This window comes from Erpetoichthys calabaricus, chromosome 2, assembly GCF_900747795.2.
Source record: "Erpetoichthys calabaricus chromosome 2, fErpCal1.3, whole genome shotgun sequence".
Lineage (NCBI taxonomy): Eukaryota > Metazoa > Chordata > Cladistia > Polypteriformes > Polypteridae > Erpetoichthys > Erpetoichthys calabaricus.
Genome location: NC_041395.2, coordinates 63,736,511 through 63,763,104, shown reverse-complemented (window position 1 = coordinate 63,763,104; position 26,594 = coordinate 63,736,511). Strand labels below are relative to the sequence as shown.

At 36.0% G+C, this 26,594-nt stretch overlaps 1 protein-coding gene across 6 annotated transcripts in view; it reads left to right on the top strand.

Moving 5' to 3' along the window:
• nav2a (neuron navigator 2a) overlaps nt 1-26,594 on the top strand; it is a 327,423-nt gene that overhangs the window by 247,726 nt on the left and 53,103 nt on the right. For 3 of the 6 annotated variants that reach the window (XM_051923293.1, XM_051923289.1, XM_051923295.1), the window contains 6 exons: nt 1,079-1,531; nt 1,927-1,992; nt 6,745-6,789; nt 8,845-9,005; nt 10,399-10,587; nt 19,201-19,253. In XM_051923293.1, coding sequence (XP_051779253.1) covers nt 1,079-1,531; nt 1,927-1,992; nt 6,745-6,789; nt 8,845-9,005; nt 10,399-10,587; nt 19,201-19,253 — 967 coding nt within the window. The remainder of the gene's footprint in view (nt 1-1,078; nt 1,532-1,926; nt 1,993-6,744; nt 6,790-8,844; nt 9,006-10,398; nt 10,588-19,200; nt 19,254-26,594) is intronic. The other 3 variants (XM_051923292.1, XM_051923291.1, XM_051923294.1) reach the window with 3 other exon arrangements.

Below are 26,594 nucleotides of genomic sequence, written 5' to 3'. Positions count from 1 at the left end.
CAGTGAGGAGAGTAGAGTACACTTTCTTAAACAATATTTGACTGAGACTTGCAAAGTGGTGTGGGCAGCATGAAAGGCAAAAGTTCAAGAAAGTTTATAATGTCTTCCCTTCACTTCCAATAACAGCTATTGTCTGTAAGACATAAACCTGCACAGACAAATTCTGAGTTTTGTTGGTTTAGCACTAAGCAGAATTTTTTAGCCTCATATAAAAAAGGTAAATTTTTAGCTACATTCAAATTGCAATGCATGTGACCATTTTTTACGGTATATTCTCAAATCTGAAACGGGTCCAAATATTTTCAGTGAGTATAGAAGAAAGGAACTTGTTATTCATGTGATCCAAGCCATTGTTACTTCAAACATGTTAAGTAAATATTCTTCCCAGAAGTGGTGATTTAACACTATTCTTTGTAGCTGAAGTAATCACAGGAATTGTCAGGAAGCCCTCTTGGACTCTGGTCAGTTTGGCTACCTCAAGTTCATGTTGTTCTGCAGGTTTGGGATTTCAGCAATAGCAGAATTACTTGAGATTCTGACATTTTCTCAGTGAGTTTCATGGACATTAGTTAGTCTCATTACTCCTGGATTGTCCTCTTCATTCTGTTTGCAGGGATTGTGATGACAGCTGGAAATACTACGATGTTAGCTTTTTTAATGGACTAATTTGAAGACCACTTCCACTGAAATCATTTTGAATAGGTGAATGTAAGCCTAGGCCTGAAAAGCTGTCTAGAGACATTTCAGACATAATATTTGGTTGTTGTTCATTTGCACATGTAGACAAGTCAGGACTAGTTTTAGCTTACAGGGTCAGAGCTACTTTCAAAAGTGATTTTAATAGGCCCATTTAATCTAGATTAAGGATTGTTGAAAACTGGAGCCTCAGTGAGACAAAACAAAAACAAGTCTGAGAGGCAATATGGAATTAAGCACTATGACCTGCATTATGACGGAAGCCTTGCTCAGCAATGCCAACAATCTTAAAGAATGTTGTCTTGTGTGCATCTTATTTCACTTTATTTGGTGCCACTGTATCTGTCTTTTTTGCTCATATTTTTTTTTTTATTTCTGGCAGACTGTTTGGCACCAAGCCTGGAAAACAAGCACCAGTAACAACATCGGAGAATATGAAGAATTCTGTGGTCATCTCAAACCCTCATGCCACCATGAACCAGCAAATTATCTTAGATTCCCCTTCTGGGAGTGGGGTATTGAGCAGCGGTGCTAGCAGTCCCCTATATAACAAGACCCTCGACACTGCCCATTGCTCACTTGCCTCAAGTCCTGGCTCTGTGCACTCTGCACCATCTAACAGCTTAACCTGGGGAACCAACCTCAGCAGCTCTTCCACCATGAGCAAGGAAGGGCTTGGCTACCAGTCAGTCAGTAGCCTCCACACCAGTTGTGAATCAATTGACATTTCTATGGGAAGCAATAACAACTCTGCTAGTGGTTTCACTTCTTCCAAAGAAGATTCCTTGTCTGCATTTGTGAGGACAAACAGTGTGAAGACAGCTGTTTCAGAGAGGTAGGATATTAGATAAAGATCTGCTATCCTTACAATGATGAGAAAGCACTCAGGTATAGAGTACCATCCATTTTCCCTTGCAAGCCATTAACCTGTTTTGCAGAAATTTGTTTTATACAGGGCAAATGTATTAAAGAATAAAAAACACACACACACCCTTCATCCATATAACCTTTCTTAGAGGCAATACTATGTCAGTTTTGGGCCTCCCAGTGTGCAGTGTTCATTTTTCTCTTTAAATAATAATTTGTGGTAAAATGTGGTATTTAAATACGTATTCCAAGGACCATATTGACTATGTCATTATGTGTATAAAATATTCTTTGTGGTGAATTTCTTTCCTCATTATGTACTAATTTCTCTTTGTTTTCTGTTCTGTTTACTCCTTCTTATAGTCCTCTCTCTTCCCCATCTGCTAGTCCCAAATTCAGCAGAAATACTTTACCTCGGAAACAGGACAGGTAAAAATGTCTGTCTACCCTAGTGGGTCATGCTGACGTTTTATAAAACAATGCTGTTAACCTGGAAGATGAGCTTGCTATAAATTTCTCTTTGGAGTGTGTATGCTCTCTGACTTAATAACTCCACCATGTGGTAAAAATTACTAGTGCAACTATTAATTTGCAAGTAACCACAGTACGGCGAGAAGTAACTGCACTCTGCTTCTTAAACTTGGCAAATGTTACATTTCATGTCAGTATCATGCAAAGAGATAGCATGTGTCTAACTTGTTTGTGGCAGTTTATCTAGTTTGAGACAAAGGTCAGTTGTATGGCGTTTATATTTGTTGCTGTCTTGTGTTAAAGGTAAAGACAGCATTCAATGTGAGTGTGTAGTAGTATTCTCATATAGTCTATCTTAATATATGTATACAGTACATCAAAAAGGATGCACAGATTTCTTTACCTTCTACCCTAATGAAACATTAATATTACTGATCAGCTGTAAAGGTAGACACAGTTAATCAAATGTGAACTGTCAATTTCTTTTAATTCAGAGGCTTAGTAGTGCTACTAAAGTAACTTTGAGAAAGTTCAGACATAATTGTTATTTTCATTTTACAAACGATAAAATAAACACAGATAATAAGGTGCATAAAAGTGATAATTACAATCTACCTTTAGGAAAAAATGTGCTTATTTTATGTAGCATTATTTATGAAGAGCATTTTCTCCAACCACATTACAAGAACAGTAAATTATCTAAACAAGTTCACTGCCTATCTGTAATTGTAAAGACACATAAGATGGAGCTTCTCCTAAAGTAAAGGCTGTCTGGAGAATCCTAGTTTCAGCAGAGAGGTATGTATGGTATGAAACTATACATAGCTGGCAGTACGATTCAAAGCTGTGACCTTGCGTTTACAGTTCACACTGTCTGCCAGATCAATGGTGTTTATTTTATGGAGAGAATCTGAAAGCAAACACCATCCTAAATGTACTCAAACTTAAATAAACAAGAAGAATTCTTTTAATAACCATAGCATAGGTCGTGCCAACTAACTCAGTACCGACGGTTGAATTTGTGTCTCTAACAAAGCATTGTAAAAGTCAGTACCTGTGTCACTATGCCAAATTTCTGTTAATTTATGACATGGCAACAATTTAGAGAAGTTCATTAATCTCTGTTAAAGCAGAAAATGCAAGTCAGTGACACTTTGTTATGTAGCAAGACAAAGATTATAAAGATATTACATTTTATCAGTGAAACCAAGCCAAAAGGAGTTTTGTGGTTAAGTCTATTAAAATGCACTTGAATGTGTACCATCAGTAGATAAAATAAAAGCAAATGGGCAAAACTTCAATAAAATCTTAGCAAAGTGCATCATATGGAACTCATGTGCATATTGCAGATATTTCTAAAAAAAAAGATGAACGAAACTTGCTTTTACACTTTTTTCTTGAAGCCCAGATGTCATAATAACATATTCAAGTGCGCTAACTCCATATGTGCAAAAGAGAGCGTTTTATTCAAATACTGTATATACTCGTGTATAAGTCGGGTCTTGAAACCCAAAAAAATCAATCACAAAATCAGACCACGACTTACACATCCGTTCAAAAATACAATATGTAATTTTTTTTTGCATCTTCATGCTTCCTCCAATCTCGCACCAGTTTCTCAGACACATCGAATTTTGTTGCAGAAGCACAGTTACCAATTTCTTTCACCACTTCAATGACTTTTAAATTAAAACCAGCTTCATATTTTCTTCTGATTGAACGCCCCATCGTAAATAAGGGATGCTCTTATGATAAAGGTGTATGAATGTGTGAGATACAAAAAACACAAAACAGTGCAAGTATTGCTTCAGATTAGTTTGGGTGTTACCGTGTGGTCATGTAGGCACAATACATAGAAAAAAGGCAGTGTGCTCCGTGGTTACTCTCTCAGGTGGGCATTAGCATATCATAATTTCTTGGACCAATAGCGTGAGTTTTCCACATTTGACTTATACGACTGATTTTATAAAGTACCGGAAATGATACGGTAAAATCAAGCCCTGACTTATCCGCAGAAGAACGTAAACACGAGTATATACGGTAGTTCACTTTTTTTCTGGTAAGGGTTAGGGTCTGTCATATCAAAGCAGGAACTGGAATAAGGCAGGAACTATCCCTAAATTAAATATCAGACATTCACCGGGGGCTTACAGAAATACTTGACAGTGCTTGGGCCAATTTAATATTGCTGTTTATTGTGCTATCATGTGTTTGGGCAGTGGAGGGTAGCCTGATTTCTCGAGTAGAAAGTGAAATAAACAAAGCCAGGGTCAATGAGGGGGTTAAATGTTCTGCTACATCATTTGATCACTCTAGATTTTAAATATATCCTGATCATGCTTATACTGTACATCATTCAGTGAAAATCAGGGAATGAAAATTCTGTTTTGATTTTACCGATTAAATACATACAGTATGAAAGGAATGTACCTACATTCTATTTTTTTTTTCATGAATTACAGCTAATCTGCAAATCCCTATATGTAGTTAAAAATGGAAACTTTTGTTTCTTACCTTTTTCGTTACATGATTTGCCATGTTATTATCAGAGTATAAACCTTTCTTATGCTAACAGAAACTCTCATTGTGCTTGGATATAACCAGCAAATTAGTCTCTATAATATCTGGAGCAGTTGCTGGACTCTAGTGTGGCTCAGGATGCTCTAGTTTTGTTGTGTTTGCTTTCTGCATGCTTTTGGTGTATGCTGTACTTTCGTGTGTATGCGACTATATAACAAAATGTTTTACTATTGATCTAATGTAGTACTCCATGCAATTAATGGAAAAGTAAGAAAGAAAAAAAAACCTTGTGCTAAATAAATAGTATATTTGAGTGCAACTGCAGATTACTATCAACACACTTGTACACAGAGCTGTTCCACTCTTAACACAATACAGTGCTATTCCTCGATTACCGTTGTAAAAATCATACCTGTATCATGTTCTGTATATACAGAGTAGCTTTAATAAAAGATATTTTTATCATATTAAACAAATGATTTTTTCCTAATGTAATTTTTTGTTAACCAACAGAAGGGATTACAGTCCAGGTAATTGCAGGAGCAAAACAATAGATAGACTAAGTGTGCATAATATTGAAGGAAGTCATTGCCTTGAGTGTTGGCACCACTCAGTTGATGTGTTGTCGTCTTCCAACATTTACACTGCATTTTTACTGACAAATAATTGCATTTGAACGATGTTTATGTAGTGAATTATAATTAATTAAGTCCAAATGCAAATAAACTTTCTAGCTAAAGCAAAACAGGGTACAAAAGCAAAGCAGGGTACAAAATACAACACCTAACTCCATCAGTGATCGTCAACCAACATACTTCTGTGCCTAAAATCAAGTTTTTAACAATTTGAATTAAAAAAAGGTTTAAATCCATCTACTCAACATTTCTAATGTAAACTAATAACATGAGCAATAATAACACTTTATAATAATTTATATTAATAAAAATATAGTAAGAGTTAACCTCACAAGCTATAAATTCCTAATCTATTGGCTTCTTAGCCTCTGTAGCCACTCTCCATTTAGAGTTCACTGCATGTTGAATACTGTGGGTGAAAAATAAAGTTGATAGTAGGTAGAGAATTAACTGGACTTCCTCTAGTCATAAATTGAATTATGTGATATACAGTATGAAACACAACCTTACCCAACTGCTTCCTTGTTGTGCAGGTTGTTTCTTCATAAAAGATTTAGCTATTTGAATATCTAACACAATTTCGGGTAACCATGTGTGGAGTCACCATGAATGATTCGATTGCACTTAAAAATGAATTACAGATATATAAATTTAATATTAATAGTTTATGGATTTATTTGAGATAAAACCAGTAATGAGTTTTTAAAATAAACATTTTTAGAGACAGTTGGTAGGAAGACTAAGTTAAATCCAGTGGAATCAGTTGGCAGAATGGCCAAATGTGTTAATACTACATGGTGTCATGACCAAATCCTGACAGTGTCTGACCAAGAGCGAGTCTCCTAAATTTCCTATGCTAGAATGGTGTGATTGTGTATATTTTATTAAACTCCTTTTGTTCAGTGTGTAATTAAGTATTTAGCACAAAATAGCATCTCATCCATTTGGTTAGTAATTCAATATGGACCACCGAGGTGCTGACTTGTATGCAGGCATAGATTGATTAAAAGCATTTTGGTAGTCCTAACAAAAAACACTTAATGTATTGCTTAACATAATGGAGAGGTTTTTAACATTAGTGTCTTAAAAGCGGTTTATTCCTTGTTATGTTGGATTCTGCCTTGCAGCCAGTGCTCTTAAGATATATCTTAGCACCTTGCAACCCTAAATGTGACTGAGTTGTTTTTCTTTTCATTTCTAAATGAAATTGCATGCAGTTATTTACAGATACCAGCAGGTGTCATCAATACTACAGTATACTTAATAGTTTTTAAACAGGCAATGACATTTGATTCTCATCACAGTGTATAATAAAATAAGCAAGCTGCATTGTTTAGGATAAAACAATGGTTCCTGTTCAAGACCATCAAGGTTTTGACTGCTTTATCCCTTGGACCCCTCTCTGCCCTTCTCTCTCTCTCTCTCTCTCTCTCTCTCTCTCTCTCTCTCTCTCTCTCTCTCTCTCTCTCTCTCTCTCTCTCTCTCTCTCTCTCTCATTCTGTCTCTTAATTTTCATATTGCTGATCTCTGAAGTCTTTCTCTAAATCCCCTACAGCGACCCTCATCTTGATAGAAACACCTTGCCTAAGAAGGGACTCAGGTATTGGTGTTTTCTGCTTTTTTTAATCATTGTTGCGCTGCCAGGGGAGCACTTACAGTAGTTTGGGTGTTGGTGGCGGGTTTCTGTTTGTACACATGTCTGCTGAAGTCACAGCTTGCATTTTCGGTTTGCTTACTTCACTTTTATTTCAGTCTGTCCTGCACTGCTGCTTTCTTTGGCATCATATTTCATTTGGCTTTTTTACATTTCAGCTATAAGGGAAACTGATGTGCCTTGAAGGGGGCCTTTATTTTATATGTCTTAATGAGGAGTGAATTTGGAATGGCGTTGGAATCTAGAAAAAAAATAATCAATTGTTTCTTCTGTTGCCCTCATCAGTTGAAATATGTAAAACAATGGTCTGTCTTGAAACAAAGCTTTACTTAGAAACACCTGAGCAAACATCTGACATGTCCACAGCCTGACTTCTTTACAGTATACTCCAAAGTTCAGATGTTGTGTTTTTTTAATTTAGTGATAGGTACCTAATGAAACATTAAAGGCTCGGTTTTAAAGATGTTTTCACACATATTCATTTTAATATCTGTAATATAATTAAACCTTTATATATGATGATTATAAAACCTGATAGGTCACAACAAAAAGTTTGATTTTTCATTAATCTTACTGTTTATGACAGTCACAGTTAATGACTTGCTTAAGATAGCATCGTCTTTGAAGCAAATTTTGTATGCTCACTCGTCATAAATTTCATTGGCCTCTCAAATTTCTGCTCATTTATCACTTTGTAAGAGATCAGCTCAACCTTAATGGTGTGTATTTAGTCCAGGTTATGACTGGTTTATGTAGACAAGAGTGGATTGTCATTTTGGATGAGCTTTAAACTGTCATGGAACCTGGTACATTATCATTTGTGTCCAAATCTCCTAGATTTAGCACTTCTCTAGTTGACTGTGCTTCAAGATCTAATGGGCAAATAGTTTTTAGCTGCCATGTGCTGGGAATTCTTGTTTCTTGTCATTTTGCAACTGGTAGATTCATGTAAGATCATATACAGTATGTTGTAACAGAGTTCGCTGAATGCCATTTTACAGGAGTTCTACCTGGGTGTAATTTCACAAAAGCACTAGCTAGATACTAGATCACATTCACTGTAAAAAGTATTAGATTATTCTGAATTTAGCTGGGTATCATTTCACATGAACTCTAGCTTAAAGGACATTTGTAATAGTTTCAGGAAGTTGCTAATATACCAAAGTTATACTCATGAGCCAGGTACGTACATTAGCCTGATACCAGCGTATGTTGGCTCAAGTGGGGTACTGAAATATTATTGCCTGCCATTTTACACTGACTTTTGCTAGAGGATTCCGAAAAACTTTACCTGTGTTGCCAATATACATGGCCCTGTAAACAAGATGCAAGTCTGTAAGTCCTTGTTTTGTTTGGGGCTTCATCTGGTTAGAACGGTGCATTTCCCCATTCTTTTAAATAGTTTACAATTATATGATTACTATATGATTGTAGGTTTAAAGATACAGTAGTCAGCTACAGCTTGTTGTGAGTATTTGGAGAGCCTCAGGCCCAAAAGTGTGTGTGTGTGTGTGTATGTATATATATATATATATATATATATATGTGTGTGTGTGTGTGTGTGTGTGTGTGTATAATATTTTTTTTAAACTTGTCAGATACTGTAAACTTCAATGCTTGCTCTAACATGGTCCACAGAGGTTCAATGTTCAGCTGCTTTCAGTGAGCTTTAGTGCACACCATTCACAGGTGGACGCTTCATGTTTTGATGGCTCAATCTCCTTCCTTTGTCCCATTGCTAATAGTGCTAGAGCTGTATGGTTGGCTGCTTCATCACTGTAATGTCTGTTATACAGCTGCATGCAAATAATCAGTGTTGTTTCTTTCCAATCATTGCTTTTCACATGGCGAATCCAAATCAATGGCTCTTTGAAAAACAAATAATTCACTGAGATCACTAAGCACAGTTAACAAGACTTTAATTGCTCCGTGTTCTTTTTGCAGTGGATGAGACTGTCAGTTTGATCGTGCTTTCTGAAAGTAAATTTATTGTTCTTGCAGGTATCCAGCATCTTCCCAACTGCGAAGCCATGAAGATGCCAAGGAATGGCTTCGATCTCACTCTGCAGGAGGCTTACAGGATAGTGCCAGCAACTCCCCATTCTCTACAGGCTCCAGCATTACCTCTCCCTCAGGGACCCGGTTCAATTTTGCCCAGCTTGGTAAGCAGCATTTCTTCTTCATTTTGCAGTGCCAACGTAAAGCTCCAGTTTTTGTCCCCATGTCTTTCCAGATTTTTTATGAATCCATTTGCTTCATTTCTGAATGCTTAAAAATAAACAACTCTCTGGTCTGATGTTATATATTATTTGAAACTGGAAAAAATCAAATTTGCACTTAGAGGATCTGTACAAAACCTTTAAAAAACCTGGCAGGATCTAATCAATAACATTTTAGAAAAAGCAATTAAATTGGGGAAGCAGGTTCTCACCCCTCTTTTACTCCATTTATATGTATTCATTTATTAATTTATCTATTTACTTATTTTTACTAGCATAAAGTTTTACACTGCTGGCCTAGTTCTGTCTCTCAGGGGTGGCGGTTGATTTGTTTGGAACCTTTTTTTTTTTGGTAAAACTTGAGTTAAGTGTATGGAATGTTATTTGATTTTAATCAATAAATCAATAAAATTAAAAAATAAATAAACACCCCTCATATATAATCTTGATGACCCCAGAAGCTGCTTGAAATTCATTTTCTGTCTTTTCTGTGGAGGTCTTTTTCTGTTTGTGTTAACATGTATGTTGACATATTTTAGAGTGAACGACCTTGTTCTTCTTCTGCAATCTTCTATATAGTCAGTTTAGTTTCTCTGTAGAATTTTATTTTTTGTGAAGAGGAAATTATTTTCATCTGAATGCTTCCAAGGAAAGAACATACAAAAATGTTGTATGAAGTTTAAGAAAGTTTATTTGAGCCATTAATTTTGCAAACGACTCTGCACTGTCAACTTTAAAAAAAAAAGACAGTACTTATCCTCCCATCTCTGTGTAATATTGTACCAGATGTTACTTATGTTAATGGGGGCTCCCACAGAAGTTGATGTTAGTGATGGAGTCTGTTCACATACATGACGTTTCAGGTGGAGGACAGATTGATAGAGTCAGCTAATGAGGTCAGAGATGGATTACTCATAATCAACACATATTGTTCTCCCTGCCTCCACTGTATCCTTACCCAGTATGACTATATGTTGTCTGGATTTATTTTGAAATTTTTTATTAAGATTTATGCCATATTTTGATGTTATTTCCTTATTTATTTAATTGAAATGATTGTACTTGCTGGGTATAGTGTTGTAAACTAATGATTTATTATACCATGTGTATCAAACATCTAGTACTGATGAATTAGCTTGATTTTATCATTGCCTACTGTACCATTTTCTGTTAGAAATTTGAAACTTCTACCACATTAATCATTATATATAAAAAAGAAACTTTTACCTTAACATAAGTCAGTATTATAACTTTAATTTTTATGACATATGATAATGATGAGATTTTATGTTACAGTATATGTACTTAATTGTTCAAACTTTTTTTGTCTTTTCAGCCAGTCCCACCACTGCTTCCCAAATCAACCTTGCAAATTCCACTATGCTCAGAACTAACAGTCTTTCTAATCAGGATGTACCCTATGACCCTTACAGTGATTCTCGCTTCCGGAACAGCTCCATGTCCTTGGATGAGAAAAGTAGGACGATGAGCCGTTCAGGATCCTTCAGGGATGGCTTTGAAGAAGGTAGATAAGTAATTTTTAAAAAGCATATTTTTTATCATAAAAGAGGGCATTTTCTTTTCTCTTGTTAAAAAACCAAAACAAGTAAGAGAGAGGGCTACTTACATTCTCTTTGGTGTTAAGTTAAACATCACCTTATGTAACATCACACCACTAAGTGTAAACTTTGGCTTTCATTACTTTTTAAACTTCTTGTGAGGTTTGGCTTTTTAAAGAAATTTTACAAACTGCTGTCTGACTTTTTTAATCATATGCATGCAATTAAAAACATTTAGGGGGTTTTGAGAACTTCTTTCTGAAAGTTTTCAGCAGCTGTTGATTTTAAATTCTTTCTTTTATGAATAGGTTCTTTGATTGGGATATACATCATTCGTTTATAGAAACAGAAATCAGGAAACTCTGCCTGATACTTTTAAGGCTAAGTGAGTGAGTGTCCAAATGAGAGCCTTCACTTAGCTAAGTAATGGTTTACTAGGACTTGTTATTCTTTATATCATATACTGGTATCTTTCATTTCCATGCTGCTGTAATTAGAATCTTTTTGATAGCTCTAGTAATGCAGACTTACATTTTATTAATAGGATGCCAGGAGAAACAGATTGCACCCAGCTTTGGAGTAATCAGGCTCTTTAGAATGTACTTGATTAGCTAGTTGGGGGTTTGGCATTCCATTTATTTATTTGTTTGTTTGTTTATTATAATGTGTTCATTTGTCTCGATGTACTGTATGTTCTCTGTTCTCCAGGTTATGAGTGTTGAATATAAGTAAAAGTAAGGCGTCATGTAGGCATCATAAAATGATTATAAATTTTAAGTCTGGGTGAACACAAAACTCAATTGCTGCTTCTTGTAACGGCCAGGTTCTTAAGCAGATTTATTATTCCCATTCATTTTATGATTTTAACTTTTAGGTTCAGCTAAAGAATTCTGACTGAGTATTCCGAAACCTCCTGGGTATCAACATATGTTTCTTTTCCCCATAGCAGTATGAAAATGAATTGTTTAGATTTTATTAAAAACTTTCCTTGTGGTCTGCCAAGAAATTATGTCTGAGAATTTCCACCTGTTGAATCTTTTTGTATTTTACTTTAAATACCAAAAGCTATGACCACACCTTTATCAAAAAAATAATAATAATAATAAAAATAAAGTTGAGCATAACCATTTATTTACAGAATTATTTACAGAATGGCTGATTTTGTTCACCTTGGTCAATATCCATTTTGTGGGCTGACCACTATTCAAAAGTAATCTGGCTTATTATTGTATTTCAAAATCTAATGTGTTCAAAATCCACCAGTCTGAACTTGGGGATAAACTTATCAATAATTGGTTAATAGAATAATACTTAATGGACATCAGTTAGGTAAGATTCTGAATTAAACTAATAAGAACAGTAAAACGCTAAATATATCCAACAATTATCTCGGGGAAACCATGTTGATTACTTCTTGCTAAAAGTAAATTGAAGAGAATGAAATCTGTAAAATACATATAGATATTTGTAAGTAGCCACATTCCAGAGACAAAAAATAAAGTATTTTTATCTCTTAGTAGTCTCTCAACTTGTAACATATCATTTTAATTTTCAATCTTAAACTTTAACTAATAATTATGTCCCCTATCCCTTTCACAAGTATTAATGTTAACCTGAAAATAGCCACCTTAATAAAGTTCTTGGAGCATAAACATTTGTCGCCTTAGCCAATCTGTGGGTGTGTATTTATTCATATATATTGGAATATGGGTTAAGAATTTTGGGAACCATATATACATTGCTGATTACAATGTCATACATTCTAAACAAGCAAAAGTGTAATTGGTTAACGAACCTTCATGTCTGGGGTCTTTCACACATCAACGGGTGTCCGCGCACACTGTTTGTTGAATGCAGCAGTGGTGCCTTCTCGTTTGCTGCACTTTTCTTCAGATACCCTTGATCCTCAATTACAAGAGTCTGCAACTACAAAGGTGCCGAAAACACCACCAGTGGCAGGATGACTGTCATTGTATTGTATTTTTTGACATGTACTGCACCATGATGAACAAATCTGTTTGTGGTTGCAAGGCAGCAAATGCTTCTGGTGGCATGCCTTTTGCAGTACCATATGGGTCTAGCACTAGGTATTATGGTGTGTGGTGCCATTAGGTTTCACTCCTGTTCCCACCTCGTGTGCATTACTGAAAACTTGACCAGCCAAATGGTACATCATAGAGATGTTGGAGCGGTGGTAAACAGTCTGCAGATTTTCCCTGGTGCCATATTCCAACATGACAGTGACCCCATGACAGCTTTCAACAGTTCCTGGATTACATCAATGTATCACTTCTTCCCTGACTGATACATTTACTGGCTTTGTCCCCCATTGAACATGTCTGAGGCGTGTTGGACGATGACTGGCATGCAAGAGACCACCAGTGTTCACTGAAAATGAGCTTTGTGCACAAATTGAGGCTTCATGGTATGCCATTCCAGAAATATCCAACTAGACCATGTAGAAATAGTGATTTCTGCTAGTGTTGGGGAAGCCAAATGCTGATTATGAAGCATTCTGAATGTGTGACCAATAGCTGTACTTCTAAACTGTATGACATGTATCATAAATAATCTATGTATCCCTGTGATATCTGAAGTTTTTCTTGATGTTGCAGCTTTAATGGCCAGTAGTTTAATAATCTTATATATAAGCGTCTACGCATGGAAGTGTTTGTGTCTGTCTGTCCAGTCTGGAAGTGAGAGGTGGAGTTGGGGTAAGGGCTCTGCCTCCGAGGAAACAGAAAACTCGCTTAGCCGCTAATAGCTCAAGCGAGGCTAGCACGTCAGCAAAATGAAACCTCAGAAGAAAGACAATGTCACTTAGCCACTAACATCGGCAAAATGGTATCCCTTTTATTTTTCCTCCCACCACTAATGCACAAGCGATGTGAGCACGTCGGCAAAACGAATCCTCCTAGGAGAGAGATGCCCAGAGTAGTTCCTTTCAATTACCTGACATCTCTACATTTCAATTTTTTTTCTGACGATTTCAATAATTTCTAGGACCCCAGGCTTTTTACAGCACAGGCTTATACAGCTAGTATGATAATAAGAGTGATCCATTCACTGAGCTTTAGAGTGCAACGATTAGTACAATCATTGTTTCCTTTTGTGAAACACCAAGATTTAACACTGCTCTAGTTTACTGTTTGTCAATAATAATGATGATGATGGTGATTGATGATTCAACTTTATTGTCATTGTACAAGTACAACGAAATGTAGTTATTGTATACCCCTTGTGGCCAGAGCGCAGAGTCAGCTATTGTACAGTGCGTTGAAAAGCTGGCAGTGGCATTATATTTTTTGACTTTTGGCAGCAAGTAGAACAAATCAGATTCCGACAGCGAAGATGAGATACTTGCCCTGTTCAGCTTCACTGTTTGTGTGACGTCCAAAATGTAAAGTACACACTTCTCCACTTTTTCTTTGACTGCATCATGTGAAAAATCTGTCACCTCATAAAGAGTAAATCAACTGGCACCACCTGCTAAAGTTTACAGATTTTAAGAGTCCCAGGCTGCTTTATTTGAAAAAACAAGTAGAACATAGTAGCTAATTTTTGAAAAGAATATGGCTGTTTCTACTTACCAGTCTAAAACGTGTCCATTTCAGTGGTGACAATAGATGCTCTCCAAATGGCTGTTGATGGAAATAATGTGCAAATATGAGACAACAATGAGCAATCTGAAAAATACCACATTATTACATAGCAAAACCTACGGCGTAACTGATTGTAAATTTTCTGAATGTTTACTTAAGTTTTGAATATTCAAACATTAATATACATTAAGATTTATTTCAAATTGAAGATCATTGTATAAGGAAGGGGCCTTTCTTCAGTTAATTTTGTGAGCCTTTATATATTTTTAGACTTTGTGAATTTATTTTCATTTCAGTTTTCTGTTTATCTACATTATGTTAATAATAATGTGACTTGCATATTACTTATCAAAGTGAAGGCTGTTACTTGCATACTCACTCACTTATTTAGGCCTTAAGGTCTCACGTAGGGTCTACAGTTGCTGAGTTCACCAAATGTTTTATGTATCTACTGTATACAAGCAAATTTACTGAAGGATCATGCATTTGAGGAATTAAGAGCTATACATTCCAAAAACATACAACATAAATAACATAAATAATATTGATTCTGAACCAGCTAGTAAAAAAAAAAAAATTACAGAGTGACTACCTTAAAATTCAGAAGCTGTGTTTGTTTTTTTTTTTAAACCCAAAACTACTCTTAATTACTTTTAGTTATTCACTTCCCAATAAGCATGTGCATGTTTTTACTTGGATAGTTGGGTCAAAATAAATGTATTGTTATTGTTTCCATTAAGTGAAATTACATTGTTTAAACTTTTAGAGTCTCATGGAAGCTAAAAACTTGTATTTATTCCAGGTAGTGCTTACATAACAGACATCTTTTCAAGCAGAGTACTTGTATCATTTTAATATATGAATATAATTCCAGGTGTCACTGCAAATGATAGTCAGGGTATAACCACACCAATACATTTTCATTTAAAAACGGCATTTTTATACGAAAGCTATTTCTGTCCACACTAGCATTTTCATATTGTTTATGAAAATAAACAAATAAAATTGTTTATCTCCTTCCACAACCAAATGTACATACAGTCATATGAAAATGTTTGCCTGCATAGTAATTTACTTTAAACAGAAAAGATAACAGTGGTATGTCTTTCATTTCCTACTTCATAGACAGGTGTGTCCAATCATGAGAAAAGGTATTTAAGGTGGTCAATTGCAAGTTGTGCTTCCCTTTGACTCTCCTCTGAAGAGTGACAGCATGGGATCCTCAAAGCAACTCTCAAAAGATCTGAAAACAAAGATTGTTCAGTATCATGCTTTAGGGGAAGGCTACAAAAAGCTATCTCAGAGGTTTAAACTGTTAGTTTCAACAGTAAGGAATGTAATCAGGAAATGGAAGGCCACAGGCACTGTTGCTGTTAAACCCAGGTCTAACAGCCCAAGAAAAATACAGGAGCGCCATATGTGCAGGGTTGTGAGAATGGTTATAGACAACCCACAGATCACCTCCAAAGACCTGCAAGAACATCTTGCTGCCGATGGTGTATCTGTACATCGTTCTACAATTCAGCGCAATTTGTACAAAGAACATCTGTATGACAGGGTGATGAGAAAGAAGCCCTTTCTGTACTCACGCCACAAACAGAGTCACTTGTTGTATGCAAATGCTCATTTAGACAAGCCAGATTCATTTTGGAAACAAAGTGTTTTGGACTGATGAGACAAAAATTGAGTTATTTGGTCATAACAAAAAGCACTTTACATGGCGGAAGAAGAACATGGCATTCCAAGAAAAACACCTGCTACCTACTGTCAAATTTGGTGGAGGTTCCATCACGCTGTGGGGCTGTGTGGCTAGTTCAGGGACTGGGGCCCATGTTAAAGTCGAGGGTCGGATGAATTCAACCCAATATCAACAAATTCTTCAGGATAATGTTCAAGCATCAGTCACAAAGTTGAAGTTAAGCAGGGGTTGGATATTCCAACAAGACAATGACCCAAAACACAGTTCGAAATCTACAAAGGCATTCATGCAGAGAGAGAAGTACAATGTTCTGGAATGGCCGTCACAGTCACCTGACTTGAATATCATCGAAAATCTATGGGATGATTTGAAGCAGGCTGTTCATGCTCGGCAGCCATCAAATTGAACTAAACTGGAGAGATTTTGTATGGAAGAATGGTCAAAAATACCTCCATCCAGAATCCAGACACTCATCAAAGGCTAAAGGAGGCGTCTAGAGGCTGTTATATGTGCAAAAGGAGGCTCAACTAAGTATTGATGTAATAACTCTGTTGGGGTGGCCAACCTGTCTAATTTTGTTATGATGCATATTGTATATTTTCTGTTAATCCAATAAACTTAATGTCACTGCTGAAATACTACTGTTTCCATAAGGCATGTCATATATTAAAAGGAAGTTGCTACTTTGAAAGCTCAGCTAATGATAAACAAAAATCCAAAGAATTAAGAGGGGTTCCCAAACTTTTTCATATGACTGTATAATGTTGATGTTTGCTTGCACTGGGTATGCATGCCTTGGTAAGAAAAATCCTTTCAGGAACGATAATGCCGCCAGCCTCAGGATTTATCACAAAACTGTAGCGACTGTTAAATTATTTGCTTTTTGAACATGTTTGCAGCATTTAAATGTTCAAAACGTGATTTACATATATGCTACAGGTAGGCAACACAGAAAGTGCCATGGTAAGCAGCTCTTGTATGCCGACAAAGTTGGAACATGGTTTTCTTTCATGAAGTTTGACCCGTCAGGGAATGAGACATTGTTATGAGCAGGATCCAGTCAGAAAAGGGCTCCTTAATAAGAATGAACAAATCAGAACATGATAACTGTACATTTTCAACTGTCCACAATGAAATACCAAGCTGGTGTTTTCAGGAGCATATGGTTCTTGACAGTGTTTTCAAAAGTCGGAGTTTTCGGGGGGGTTAAAAACAGCAGAATAGTGTGGACAAAAGTTGAAAACGGAGACTTGTGTCGTGTTTTTAAACAAAAACGTAGTAGTGTGGATGTAGTCTAAGTATAGTGAACTACTGTTTGTCAGTACATGAAGATCTGTTGATTTTATCTGGGACATGCCTCCCTTATTCTGTCTCAAGATAGTACTTTATTCTTGTGACCATTGATGTGCACATTGATGGTTTTTAAGAACAGCATGTTAAACCAATCTAGCAAGGAGACATTTTTCAAGAGCAGGAGGATGTAGATGGTTTCATTTTACACCATAGTTCACTTCACTACATCCAGTGGTCTACTGCATACTGAGTTTGGTGCCTGTTTGTTTGGGTTTTACACTACTCTGGCAATGCCAATAATTGTTTTTATACGAAGAGATGATAACCTTTTATCCTAGATCAATAACTGCAACACCAAATGATCACAGTAGTGACATTGGGTTGGCCAAGGTTTGAAGTGTACTTCACTTTTTAAAGAGATTTTGGCATTTTGTTTCAGCATGCAGAAGAGAAGTGTTTCTTCTATTGTATGTTAAGGAAGGCCAGACTAGCAGATGAACATTTATCATGCAATTAATGATTTTAGTTTTTGGAATAGGTAATTTTAGTTGTTTAAAAAAGGAGACTTGCATAAACAATACATTTATAGTTTTTAACTGTAGTCAAAAATTATTTTTCATCTTGTTCACCATAAGCAGGATTGTTGGTTGTCCATCATCCACAAATGCTGTTGTATAATTTAGATGTCATGCACCATGTCAATAAAATAGAATTATTGAATCATCTGCTTGCACCCAGTTTTGAAGTGGGGTTAAGACTATCCACAGGTCTTTTAGAAACCATTTGGTTCATGCCATCAGTCACAAACACCCTTTTGTCCATTTGTCCATGCTATTAGATTGTCATTTTCAGGCAATTTTGAAATTATGCCATAAGAATAAGATGATGGAAACAATTACTTTTCAATGGAAAGTAACAATAATTCCTTAATTACTGTTCGATGGAAAGTAGCAATAATTCCTTAATTACTGTTCGATGGAAAGTAGCAATAATTCCTATTGCTGTGTGGTGCCATTCTTGGAAATTATCTTCTTGATATACACGAGAAAAGACTGTTGGTTTGAGAAGGTTTTCTTTTTGTTTTTCTGAAAACTCACTCTAGCTTTGGGAATTTCTGTTCCTAGCCACTAATAATTTGTACTGAATCTGTGTGATCTGTTATTTAGAATTATACCGTTTACCTTCCAAGGAATGAACACAAAAGCTAAGAAGGTTCTTTAGCTCATACATCTTGTTCCTTGCGCTTCTTTATGATCTGTAGTTTTAAGACTTCATAATTTTTACTTTACAAAATTCTGTATTTTATCTGAACTTGCCTACAGAGAGAGAGAGAGAGAAATGTTAGCAATAGTACATTTTTGTGGTCTACTAAGTTGTAATATTTTGGTTTATTTTTTCAGCACCATGGAAACTTGTGCTTGTGTATTGTAAAGGGAGAGTGTCAATTCAGAAAGAGCATAATTTAGTGCATCAAAACAAAACAATTAAGTGTTAGATTAGCCTGTAAAGGAGCAGTTACTATTGTTAACCTACTGCTGCGTCACATGATTGCTTGTGCTGATGCTGTGTGACGGCTGTAGGTGTAGGTCACATGTTTGAGCTGCTTTTGTTGGCATTTAAACTGACAAGAGGAATGAGCATAAACAGAGCCTGGAGGAATTTGTCCCTAAACCTGAAGTGCTCTGTGCTTTTATTGCAACTTTTAACATTCAGAAATAAATCTTTGATGCACATTGTGAAAACAGACCATTTGAAATATTCTGGGAATTTAACTTGAGTTGTAAGTCATTCTATATGCATTGTATATGCATTGACCTCATTTATAGTCAGTGTACTGTATGTGAGTGCTTATGAATAAAGGGTGGAGATGGGGTGATCTTTTGATTGATATTTCCATACTTAATAGGGAATATTGCATTAAATCCTCATATTTTGACTGATGTCTTTCTTTCATTTGACCATAATGTCTCTGTTTTGACTTTCAGTGCATGGGTCATCCTTGTCTCTTGTCTCCAGCACCTCGTCAATCTACTCAACGGTAAGCATTGGTTTCTGAATTCTCCCTAATTGGTTTATTTCTGAATCCAAGCCCTGGCACAATTTGTTTGACCAGGTTATACAGTATCTCTTCTTCAGGTGGTCCTCAAATGATTGATTAAGGACAATGAATTATTTGTTGAGCCTCCCTACTATAGACTGAACGATCAGTTTTGGAGATTTAGTAATATTTTGCTGAACTCAAAGCAAACTTGAAGAGCCTCATGTATTATCCATAATTTTACAATCCCCCTCTAATCTAGGGGTACGTAACTCAAGTCTTGGCTGCGGATGTTTTTTCCAGCTAATGTCTTAATTAGAAAGTGATTACTTTGAATTATGGAACATGCGATTTAGACATTGCACAGGGTTTACTTATCATTCTCTCGTGTCAAAAATTCACAGAATGGACTGAGAAGAATTAGACCTCTATCATTCAAACTGATTTTCTTTGTATTTTTGAGCAGCCACTTAAACCTTAAATTCTTTACTTCAAAGTGAATTAAAATGAAACAAACACAATAAAAATAAAGTAAAAGATTCCTTTGCAATAAAAGTCTTAGCAGTTATATTTATGTTTCTGAATTTCAGTGAGAATAAAATTAACACTATTAAAGGTTTATGGCAACAGCAAAAGAACAGAGAGCTACAGTGAGACATCTGATTAAGTGAGAAGTTCAATTAAAAAACTTGCAGCTATTGTGGCACCCCTGGCTGGAACACTGAACTCATTTTTATTTTCCTGCCTGATGCTTTTGGTATTTCTGTAGTGTTTCTCATCCCAATATGCTCATCTCTGTTGTGACGGCCTTTACATCAGAGATAAGTACTGTCTGGTTTTACTCGGCAGTAAGAATCCTAATTTTTCTTCTTCTTCACACCAATGTAGCACTATATTATCTCAAATTGAAAAATACAAATTTCACTTGATGAGGGTTAATTCAGCTATTTTACAAAGTATGTCAGTGTTTCGTTAACATGTCATTTTACTAGTACAGTAATCCCTCACTTATCGCGGGAGATAGGTTCCAAGGCCGACCGCGATAACTGAATTTCCGCAAAGTAGGGACACCATATTTATTTAATTATTTAACGTGTATTTGGACGTTTTTAAACCCTCCCTGTATTGTTTACAACCCACCCTTTACTCTATTAATAACAGGGACAACTGCTAAGCAATATGAAATCGGTAGATAAGTTTACACTTACTGTATAGCGAAGTACACGTAGCTATATATGACGTGATGATGGTGATGAATATGCTGCGCAGTAAAAATGATGACGATGAAGGTGATAATCCCCTGAATGCAGTAGCAAGAGCACTTTAATGCTGAATGAGTGAGATGAGACTTCCTGGTTAATGCAGCACTCCGTCGCTGAGCCAATCAACAGCACACAGGAACTTAACTGCGTGCTCTGATTGGGTAGCTTCTCAGCCATCCGCCAATAGCATCTCTTGTATGAAATCAACTGGGCAAACCAGTTGAGGAAGCAAATACCAGAAGTAAAAAGACCCATTGTCCGCAGAAACCCGCGAAGCAGCGAAAAATCTGCGTTATATATTTAGATATGCTTACATGTAAAATCCGCGAAGTTGTGAATCCGTGAAAAGTGAACCACGAAGTAGCGAGGGATTACTGTAGTTATATGTTGATTGGACTTGCAATTAATAATTTTAGTGTATTCTGTACATTTGACAATCTACTACTACCTGTACTTTTTTCCATTACTGGATAAACTGGATTAGCTTTGGATTTTTTTTTTTTTTTTTTTTTTTTTTTTTTTTATTTTAATTTGTCAGGGGTTAGGGGTGTGTGGCTCTCCCGATATCTTTGCAATAAAGGATGAAGGTCTGAATCTTTAAAGTCCTTATGCTTCCTGTTTTGCTATATGGTTGCGAGACATGGATACTATTTAGTGACCTCAGACCAAGACTAGACTCCTTCAGTACTATGTCTTTTCGGAGAATCCTTGGGTGCCAAATGAATGGTTGCTCATGGAGTCCCAATTGAGGCACATTACCTGCATTGTGAGGGAGTGTCAGTTACGGCACTATGGCCATGTGGCGCAATTCCCTGAGGGTGATCCAGCTCACAGGATCCTCATTGTTGAATGCCTGAATGGCTGGACCAGGGCAAGGGGATGCCCACCTAACACCTGACTGTGGCAGATTGATGGTCATTTCCGGAGGGGACCTCGTGTCTGCCAGGGGAGTTGCCAACCAGGATCCTGAGCTGTTTTGTTGTGTGGTAGGTGCAGCAACACGCTGTACCAGTGCATGCTCCCCAACCTTACCTGATCTGTACTGTCCTGTCAGGGGTAGTAACAAGAGGAGATTCATTGGGGAAAGATGTTTTTGTACATGTGTATAAAGCACAATATGAACATTAAAATAAATGATTGTAAATGCAGTAGTATCTTTAGCACACACAAAAGTAGGCCTTTTAAACTATTCACTGTAGTATCCCTATAATTCCATCTATCCATCCAGTTGTTTACTCCATCAACCCCAGTACTGGCAACGTAAGACATAAAAGCACAGAGCACCTTTTTGTTACAGCTTATGATTAAATATGGTTTATAAGTTTTCCATTGTATTCTTCCTTAATCATTTGTAATGGATTTGGACAGAACTAGGAAAATATCCAACGAGGCTGCACAAGTCTCATAACCTGCAGTTGCAATGGCAATTGGCGTGTTAGGCTTTTCTACCTGTTGTTAACTTTCTATAACCATTCGTATATATATTGTTTATATTGTAGGCTACATTTTACAGTTTTATTCTCAACACCTGTTTTTTTATGACCTGAGAAATCTGCATTCTTTTCTAGTTAAAACTGCATCTGTGTTATTATTGACCCAGCCTCAGATTGACATTTTTAGGCTCTACAATACTTTATATTGTAGAGTAAAAAAAAAAAATAGTAATTTTTGTTTTTTCTGACTTCATGCAGTTTATTTATTTATTTATTGACTTGCAATCACAATTACTGATTTTGGATTTAGACGTCAAAAAAAATGTAAACTTATTTACAAGAGCTTCTATTCTTTTTGGTCATGCATAATCTGTAGATAATGTGGAAAAAAGAGCTTTTTTGACACTCTGGAGTCCATATTTAAAAAGTGTTAATATGTACACAATGAATAAAATTCTTTGATGAAAAGGATTTCGTAGTGTAGCAATTAAAGTTACAGCTTCTTGATTTAAAAAAAGTGATTTCAACAGTTTCAATCAGTTGATAATGGGAAGTGGTGAACACTTATAATTAACTTCTTTAATTAAATAAATAAATTATAATCGTGTGCACAGCTGCACTGAACTAGACATATAATAATGTGTTTTGAAGAAAAACAAAGTATTACTTTATAGAAGTACATCTTCAGTCCAGCCTTAATCATAAATTTTCCAAAATGTGTTTGTTGCTTGGCTATACCAAGGTTTTTCTGTTTAGCAAACACTCTTATCACATATATAACATTTATCTTCGGTTTGTGCTATATATTACAGTTAGGTTTGTCTGAGAATAAAACCACCCAGAGCTGTCATTAACGTCCCTCCCATAAATGTACAAGCCAATAAATTGCACAAGCATGATGCTGGGAACGTGCGCACGCATGCACATGTATTTATACAGAGGCTGATTTCAAGCCCTAAGTATTTTGTGTTGAAAATGACAACTCAGACAGGTGTGTTGCAACCTGATCTCGCAAATCAAGCTCTGAGCACAGTACCCAGAGACACATTCTGAGTGAGTGTAGAGTCAAAAAAGAAGAAAGAAAACAGCGAAACATTTTTCAAAATGATGACAGCCGTGTCATTTACAGGAGTGTCTGAGAAGTTTACGGTAAGGGAAGAATTTGCCAAAATGATTTATTTCATATGGAGGACACTTAGTCTTTTTTATTTTCATTTATCTGTTTAAAATGTGACTTTTGCTGCTCTTCCAAGATTTCTTGTAAGACTCTTTTAAAATTGTAGTACAGTACATTAAAAAGCAAACTTTTTTTCTTGGCTTAGAGTTGTGCTAATTGTTGAAGAACACTGGTCACAGGTGACTAGCAGAGCGTCCCATAGATAACTGAAGCGTGCCTTTAACAAACAGCTTATGTTTTATACTGCAACAGCAATGCTGGTGCCTGATTATCTGATAATATAGGAGCCCTCAGACTTTTCCTAACAAACGTTCACTTGGATTCAGTTTTAAGCATTAGTTGTCTGAGGTTGCCTTTACATATTATTATTATCTTTTACTTCCCCATTCTGGGGAAACCTCCAAGGTTACAGCCACTTAATGCTACATTCATTTCATTATATACTTGTAATTTTTTAAAGTAGGCAGGCACGTGTCCACTGTGTATAACTTACTACAATATGTGTGAAACATTTTTGTTGTAATACTTCATTCAAATTCTACTTCATATTATTCATTTTATTAGTTAAAGAGATTTTTTCATATCACATTTTTTATAGTTTTGTATGAATTTATAGTTTATGTGTATGACTTTCATCTCTGTGCAGCTCTAAAACTGGAATAAGCAGGTTCAGAAAATGAAAAAATGAATGAATGAAAATGTATACCTGGTCTGTTGGCCCATTCTTTCACTTAATAACTGCTGGAACAGTTTGTTCCTCTTCACATCCATGAAATAAGATTAAGCAGGACTGATGTATGGATATATAATGTGTAACAGTGTGAGTTGTGGACTGACTCCACATCTAGGGCTCATTCCTACATTGTGACCATTGTTGCTGTGATAGACCACAACCTCCATAACCCTCCATAAAGTGGATTCTGTAATGGTGTTTTCAAAATAATGAATATATTTAGAAGCCTGTGATATTATCCCATTTATCCATATGTTTATTTTATAGTTTGTTGGCCTGTTACTCTCATCTATAGATTGGGTTTGTTAATCTCTTTGTTAATGTCCACGATCTCTAAGCAGTATATCTTATTGTCTTCATAAAGAGAAACATACACACAAATGGCATGCAGGAAATTATTATTTGTTTACTGTCTGCAGTTAATGCTTCTTAGAAAAGATGGGAGTTTCCACATTTTTGTTTCCGATTGTAATATTTGTCTTAGCCCAAAAATAAAAACAATCAGCCAATTCTACCACTGTAGTAAAACAGAAACCTTGCTTAAAACAACAAATGGATTAAGTGTGAGGCACATTTTTTTCCACTGTTAAAGGCTGTTGAAAGAAAGCTTCTGTTGGCTTAGCATTAGTGTCACGAAAAATACACTCCCTGGTAACCAATCACCCTAATTTGTCAGTCCGGTTAATCAAGGCATATAATTAAAATAAACATTCTGCCTTAAGGCAGAGATGTTTTCTCCAAGTTAAGTGGAAGCTTCTAAATTGCCATATTTCACTTGCTAAAGTTCCACTGAGCTATTGCTGTCGTCCAGTTAAAAATTGTGTATTTTTTGTCTCTGATTCTTTGTCATTGCCTGGCTACATGGTTACACATACTGTATATTTAATGATTTTAATGATAAATTGGTAGACATAGGAAGACAATGAGCTTTTTGCCAGAACACCTACCTACCCCAGTTGTCTTTTCATCTGTTTTTGGAATTATCTAACACAGGAAGCAAAACCAATAAATCTTGCACCAGACAATATGAGTAAAAGTATTTAACAAATGCATTCTTTACACTCACCTGGAGTACTTCCTGCAAGGAGACACTTCAGACAGGTAGCTCGAGGCAAAAGCCTTTCCTTGTTCTAAATGACAGAATTTTAGTGGTACAAAGAAACAGCTGCTGCTTAGACAAGTATAGATTTTGTGATTTATGTGTATGGGATATTTTTCCATTTTAAGCACACTCATTGATTTCTTTCCTATATTTAATTGATCATAAGGAAAATCTAGATTCAAATAATTTAATTGGAACCATCATGTCAGATTTTGTATTTATTCACGCCTTTTAGACTGCACACCCATTCCTGTTGTTGGGCGCACCTAGTATTATTAATGGGTGATGTCACTTGTGAGAGCTGCCTGGGAGGACCTGTAGAACTTTTTCACTGACATTCTAGGTGTTAATCTATTTTCATTTGCTGTAAAGCATTCAAAAGTGTGCAGTTTATGAAAAATAAAAATCAATCTCTATTGATTGTCATATGCATATGGATACCTGTAATTTTTGCTATCAGCGCATCAATCAATTCCAACACAGTCAACTGTGCAAAACCTCATGTTTTTGTTTTGAAACTCTTAGCTAGTAGCTTTTGTCCCATGCCTGAACTAGAATTATTCTCCCTTCAACACCCGCTTGTGCTCTTTTTGTCTGTGCTTAGAAAATAACTAAATAACTAAAGTAACCTATTCAAATTATATTTTACAAGTAGCAACTGAGCTGGATGTAAGTGAACATCTCTCAACCATGACTTTACTAATAGCAGTCATCTATCAATGAATTATACAGTACATATAGAGAAGGGGATTGTGGGCTTCCTGCTTATTGTACAGAAGGTGACATAAACTTGTTGACTGTGCAGCAGACTAACAAGATTCATGAATTCACCTGTGCATTGTAAGCTGTTCATAACGCTTAATATCTGACGTGGCTTTCAGATGCCCCAGTGTTGTATACTCAGTTTTAAGCATTTTTCTATGCTACCTACAATAGTTGGTTCCACACACACTATACCTCAGTTTCTTAAAAATAAAGCATTTTTATTGCATGTGAGAAACATAATCCACACTGAAATCTTCCACCTCCAGTGAGTAGCAGGAATTAAATTGGTCTCCTTTAGAACATTGTACAATGGATGAGCCTTGTTAAAGGGTCCTTATTATCTCTAGGATTGCTACTGAAAGAGAAGGAATTGGGCACAATCTTGTTTTTTTATTTCAAAGAATAAATGAAATCCATAGATAACAATACTTGTTTTATAGTGTGTCAGTTTTATTTCTGTAGAATTCAAATGTCTGCATTGAACCCTTAATTTTAAGGATTTATAAAGGAGGAGGAGGAGGTTAGGAGCATGTGTTGATAGAGCATGTTGACGCACCCACCACATGACAAACCACCTCAGGATCCCAAATTAGGACCCGAGTGCAGCCATGCAACAGGTGACACCTCAGGAATACACTATTTAAAATGGAATGAAACGGTGTAAGTTTTTTTGTGGTATCTGGAGTGCAAATTCTGACTCCAACCCGAGGAATTAAGGATATTTTCCTCTGGCATCATTAAGAGAGTATTTGCCTAGTGCAGGCACAAAGTGAAATGGTAGCAGAAGACTTTCCAACAGGTTGGGTCCTGTTGCTTGTAACTGAGGACAGGACGCCCAGAGATTTTAAGGTAGATTCTCCTTTAAGTAA